Source organism: Chenopodium album, chromosome 7, assembly GCF_948465745.1.
Source record: "Chenopodium album chromosome 7, dcCheAlbu1.1, whole genome shotgun sequence".
In the NCBI taxonomy this organism is placed as follows: domain Eukaryota; kingdom Viridiplantae; phylum Streptophyta; class Magnoliopsida; order Caryophyllales; family Amaranthaceae; genus Chenopodium; species Chenopodium album.
Window position 1 is genome coordinate 65,908,103 of NC_137840.1, and position 6,183 is coordinate 65,914,285.

The 6,183-nt window shown below is 34.5% G+C and overlaps 1 protein-coding gene across 1 annotated transcript; it reads right to left on the minus strand.

Moving 5' to 3' along the window:
- Positions 1-1,882: 1,882 nt before the first annotated feature.
- LOC145640501 (wax ester synthase/diacylglycerol acyltransferase 4-like) lies at positions 1,883-4,747 on the minus strand. Its single transcript, XM_081691772.1, has 5 exons — positions 4,531-4,747; positions 3,869-4,447; positions 3,135-3,485; positions 2,790-2,927; positions 1,883-2,029 (listed from the first exon to the last, which is right to left on the minus strand). Exons 1-5 carry the CDS (start codon positions 4,744-4,746, stop codon positions 1,883-1,885), a joined length of 1,431 nt encoding a protein of 476 aa, XP_081547898.1. The 5' UTR covers position 4,747.
- Between the last annotated feature and the right edge of the window lie 1,436 nt (positions 4,748-6,183).

Below are 6,183 nucleotides of genomic sequence, written 5' to 3' on the forward strand. Positions count from 1 at the left end.
AGGTGAGCAGCTTTATTAAGCTTGTAATTGCTGAAGCAGTTGTCAAACAATTACAGCCATACCGTTCAAAATTGTACTAGTATCGATCCTGAGTCGTGACTATTTTTCTGCTGTGTAAAAAACATATATTTGAGGCATAATTTGCTGCACATTGGATAAGTTACAACAGATGAAATCGCGGCAAATAACATGCCTTATTGTAACAACAATGTCCCTATATGTTAGAGAGCAATATGAATTTATACATTAGAGAGCAATATAAATCTATACTTCGGGGATAAACTAGACGAGTCCTTAAGACTACAGTAATTAGTGCCTTACTAATTGATTGGTATTTGGCTTATTGAAGACTTTTGGCTATTCTAATGTCTCAGTTTACTTTTCAATCGCAAGATAATTCTTTATCTTTTCTCTCCTCATCTTGTGCGTCTCCCCTTCTCTCTTACTATTCCTCTCCTGTCTTGGAATACTACAATACCTATCGTTGAAATACTACTTCCGTTTCTTTTTATTTGACACGTATTCCTTTTTAGGAAGTTTTTTTTTAGTTGACACAATGACACGTTTTCTTTTTGGGTAACTTTTTTACCTTGCATTTACAAGCTAACCAACTTGCTTTTCCATTCTCTCTCACACTCTCTCCTCTCCTTAATATATGTACCTAAATCAAACGCGTCAAATAAATAAAAACGGAGGAAGTATAAAAAAAAAATAGAATGGGTGAAGTAATTTGGCTTTACTAGAACTTTGTAGTTACCAATTTACCATCACTTGTTTCCAAATTTTGTAATTATGAGTTTTTGATTTTTTTTTTTTTTTTTGAAAGCATGAATTATTGACTACTTTAGTGACTATAAATAATCGGTTTTCTACCGTTTGCACTGAAAATGACAGCCAGCTCAAAATTCATTGTCCCGCAACTCAACTATTCAAACGTTGTACAAAACTTTAATTTTTATTTTAGGTTTGAAGACTTTGAACCATCCATGACATGACTAATATGTCTATCTTCGTCATAATTTTGCAGTACGTTAATTTGTTTTATACTACTTCTGTCCTATAATATATTTATTTTATTTTTCGTCTTAATTTTACAGTACGTAATTTGTTTATACTATTTTTTCTGTCCTATAATATGTATATTTTATTTAGTATGGCCTTTTCTTTTGCTCTATTTCATTATAATGTTTATCTAGTTATCTTGTGTTGAAGATGCTAGGTCACAAGCCCACATATGAATTAAAAAATATTCATAAAAACGTTTGTTAATGTAACAAAGAAAGAAAATATTTTCTTTTATTTTAGTATTTAGGAGGAAAACATCTCAAAATGCCCTACTTAAACAAGAACCTCATCAATGCCTAGAAGGCTTAACGCTTAAGGTAACTTACATGTAAAAGGAGTAACATACATACCATACCGTTGCTTTGTAATCCAAGAAACGAGCATAGAATCGTATTCAAAGCATCTTGTGACCTTATACTTAGGCCTGACTATAAGAGCAGTTCACATTAAACATTCTCAATTAACATAGTTATTATATTGCCTTAAAGTTGAGCCAGAGTAATAAAATCTTCTGGTCTATCCAAGGAAAAAAAAAGAAGTTAATACTTGTTCTTTTTTCAGATGGTAGTGATGGTTCTTATGCCCTGGGAGTGTTCTTCTTGGTTCTTACGCGCATAGCTGTGATAGATTGTAGCCGTCTTAGGTTCAAGCTTAATTGCATAATAATTGATGATGCAGGAGTTATACATAGGAGATAAATTGTTGCCATAAGAGTATTCTACTAGTTTTGGTCTTTTGGAAACATTCTTAATCTCGAACAAATTCTAATATAGGATAAACTCTTAGCTTACAATAATAAATATTGTATTAGTTGTCCTTATTTGCTCTTTGTTGCTGCCTCATTGATCAACTCGAAAGCATTCTTGATGCATGAATTCAACCTCTGTGAGTCTATGAAGCCCTTTTCAGATCCAACTCCAATCCTCAAAGTTTGGGTGTAACTCATAACTGTTATTACCAGGCTCTGCAAGTCCATAGAATGATAGAACCATTAGTGGTAGAAAAAAATTGTCAAATTATGTAGAAAATAAGTTCTAGTGGTTGGTTACTTGCATTGATTTTGGAAACAGACATTTACACTTTCTTTGGATATCAAAACAGAAGTGAAAAAAGGGGAGGGAGAAAGTGGGGTTCATTTTTCTAAAGAATCTCTCCAATTTTGGAGGGATACTGTATTACTGTTTATTGAAGGGGGGAGGAGGAGGTGGGGGAGATCTTTTATCCGAACATCGAAACTGTTCTCATCTCTTTCTTTATCCTCATTTCCTTGTATCCAAACAAAGTGTACGTTAACAATTGAAGGTTCAAGATATCTAAAATGGATTAAAGGGGAAGATTAGATCAATATATGAATTTAATAGAGAAAGTTTTAGAGGTGATCATGAGACGGGTTGGACTTCAACAAAAAGTTTGCCTGTTTTAGGAAGTATTGTGTCTGACACAAATATAACGTTGTAACAAAATTAGTTTTGGATCTTGGTCAAAAAATGCAAAAATGGGTTGGGTAAAAATATTTCCTGAAGCTCAGCTGAGTGGGTTGATCCAGTTTTTGATCAGCTTTTAGCTATTGATCTTAAACTTAGGGTTTTTTTTTTTAATTTGTTTTTTTTTTAATTTTAGAAATTTGTTGTGTTAAAAATTGTCAAATTATCTGATTTGAATACTTGAAGTTTAAGAAGAGAAATTTTTGGTGTATATATGACTAAATATTTTACTTTGTTTACCTGAGGACTGCCAGTAACCATGAAGTACATGCCTTTTATCGGATGACCAGCTAATGTTACTTGCTCAACTGGACCAATCATGTTTGTCATTGACATGCTTGATTTACTCAATGTACTATGGATGTGTTTCGCCACTGCCTGAAAGAAGTTTCAAATGAATTGAGGTTAAATACTCCATTCTCAGTAGTCAATATGACAGATGATCTGTGACTAAAGCTGTGTAGTCACTTAGGAAACCTGCAAGAATTTTTCACTAATACTTCTACACGCCTTAAACGAAGATGTAAATGAAGTATGACCGGAAAAACTTAGAAGGATTGTGAATTGTATTTTCTTAATGTGTACCTCAGATCCTTTGTACTTTCTTGTAATCTCCAAGAACTGGGCAGTGAGATAGACTGCTGGTGAATTTCTGTGCCTACTGATCTGTTTTCGTGTTTTATAGATGAAATCAAGGGGGTTGGAGCATTCAGTGTTGATTGATCTAGGAAGTGCTATATGCAAAAATGAAAACTTGTTTCCCCATATTTTTGTTTGTGCATTAGTCATTTCTTCAAGAGACATGTAGTCTCGTGTAATCCTTGTGTTGAGCATCATCATTGCTGTGGACCGTGAGTTGGAGAATTTTGTTTGAGTTTCTTGCATGTAGAGTCGAGTCCCCAGGAAAATTATGCCTGATATAGTGTCATTTACTGTCTGCAGGGGAAAAAAAATGCTGTGTTAAAGCTGTTATTTTACTAACATCAGGAAATATGGATAATGAAATTGTATCGTATATTTCTGTTTATTGAATTTTAAGGAAATGATGCATGAGATTATAGATTTTTTTTTCTCAACATAGAGCTTCTGATTCTAAAAATATTTACTTCAAAAGTTCAAAGTGATCATATAGATATAGTCTCAAAATGCCTGATTAGAATTTCAATTCATACATGAATATATATTACATCATGGCAATGTATATAACAATGCTAAAAAATGGCATTGGAGAAAGCAGTTCATACAAGTATACAATGCTTCAGTTTTCATATTCAACATAATACAAGACAAAAAGACCAAGATGGAAAGAGAGAACATACCGTGCCTAGTTTTGTCTTGATTAGTTTGATTTGTTCGAGGGAAAATGCAAGAGTAGAGACTTTGAGAGGATTGGAACTCGTTCTTTTGCTTTCGCCTCTGATAGGTGTCTGATCATCTGCAATGCAAGTGCTTTTCAGAAAACTGTATCCAAAATCAGAAGCTCCTTTGAAGATTGCAGATAAAGCTCTTGGCACCTTTGTCATACAACCCTTGCTATTAGTGTTCTTAACTTCTGATCTTGCTCGAGTTGAAGGAAACGTTAACGGAAGGGAAGGATTATCTGCTCTTTTTACGCAGGAAAGAAGTGCTCCCATCAGAGAGTAGCCGTCACCAAGTGCATGGTGAAGCTTGAAGATTATGTACCCTGCAGCTTTGCTTGTTGGGCAGTTGATTATGTGAAGTTCCCACAAAGGCTTATCTTGTGGCAGTGGTTCCACACTGATTTTTGTCAGATATTCATCAAAATAATCGTCGTAAGATTCACTTGATAAGCCTTCCAGGAAACTAGGAACGTAAATGTGATCTTGAAGGTTCACTTCCACCCTTTTCCACTGTCTTACACCCTTCTTGTCATATATCTGCTAGAAGAAAATTACTAGTCAGTGACATTTTATATTAAGCTGTGTGTTAGTAACTGATAGAAATAGAAGAAGATGATTACCATGATAGATGAAAACCTGGGATTAATGGGAAGAAACACGTCTCGAAGTTGTGGCAATGCACACGATTCGTCTATGGGAACTTCAGATTCTAGGATGGCTAGAATACAAGAGTTTAAGGCTTTGCTGTTTAAGTATTGTCCTGTAGGAGATACAGGTTCATCAGCTGCATCACTTTCTTGTTTGCAATTTGTTTCAATTTTCAAGTTTGACTTCATTTTTTTTTTCCTATATGCAATGTTGCAGTATTGAAGGATACATATATTGTTTGATGTTGCAGTAATATGTTGCCTGATAGGCCTAATATCAACTAAAATTATATTGTTCTCTCTCACTGACTGTAACAGCCAAACAGGAACGGGAATAACATGGTTGATGGAATTAATAACGTTTGGCAGATGGTAATAAATTGTGGTAATTGAAATAAATGAAAGTATGTAACGAATATAACATTTAGTCATGTCATCAATATACAACTATATCCAGAGTATCCTGATCATGTACGTACTTTTTTTTGTAAACTTATTTCCATTACTGCTTGAGTAGGCTGGTAAGGTCCGGACCTTCACATTTCACATAATGTGATTTTATCGTCGAGAGTAGCACACCGAACCATTGCTATGGAAATTGCCATAGAACTCGCCTTGCAAAAACACTAGCCATCAGTATCAGGATTCCCGAGGACAGTAAAGTGTTAAGAAATGTCACATGATACTAGTACAAGTGATATAAATGGGTTTGATGGGAAGCCAACGACTTGTCAGACAATACTGACATTACAGTCCATAATTTTTGACCAATTATGCGTAATTTTTTCCTCTAAAAGGTTAATTACTTAATCAAATGACACACTCAAAAAGTAACAATTTCTTTACTCTCTCTGTTGTCTGGAAATCTGGAATGCTAGACATTCTGTACAATAGTACTCTTCTTCACCTGGTTCTGGTAAAGTTGTACAAGTTATTTAATGTTGTGATAATTACTTAAAAGATGCACCACACATTTTATGTTCTAATGGTGATGAGTCACTTCATGTCTATGTTGGTAAGGACAGATCAATATAAATTACTCAGTTGTGTTACAGCTTTACGATAAGGGGGAAAAAAAAGCGTGATTTTTTCTCACGGCTTCTACAATATGGTATAACTCGAATGTGAATTGTTCGTGGGATCTCATCAGTAAGGTGAGAATGATTTGTCGAGTACTTGGGAGACTTGCAAAGAAGGATAGTAATTTCTACAATGGTTATGACTAGCTACAGTGTGGGACGACTCAAATGCGAATTGTTTGTGGGATCTCATCAGTAGGTGAAAATGATTGGTCGAGTACTTGAGAGACTAGCTACGAGGGTAGTAATTTCTGTAACAATTATTGACTAGCTACAATGTGGGACAACTCAAATGTAGATTGTTCGTGGGATTTCATCAGTAAGGTGAAAATGATTGGTCGAGTACTTGGGAGACTAGCTACGAAAGGATAGTGATTTCTGTAACAGTTATTGACTTGTAGTTTTACAGGCAAAGGACGTTTCTTTTTCTGAGTTGTATTGATAAAGGATGCTGCATGGTAGGTGATACATGAATTTGGAAATAAATGTTACGCAGATGAATCACTATTTCTGGTATAAAATCATAAACTTAGTTTTGTTTTCTATT

Excerpts from the sequence above, each read along its gene's own strand:
- LOC145640501 (XM_081691772.1), bottom strand. The coding sequence starts at position 4,746 with ATGAAGTCAAACTTGAAAATTGAAACAAATTGCAAACAAGAAAGTGAT. Across the intron at positions 3,486-3,868 it reads TCAAGACAAAACTAGGCACG|ACAGTAAATGACACTATATC; the intron begins GTATGTTCTCTC and ends TTTCCCCTGCAG. Across the intron at positions 2,030-2,789 it reads TGGTTACTGGCAGTCCTCAG|AGCCTGGTAATAACAGTTAT; the intron begins GTAAACAAAGTA and ends ATGGACTTGCAG.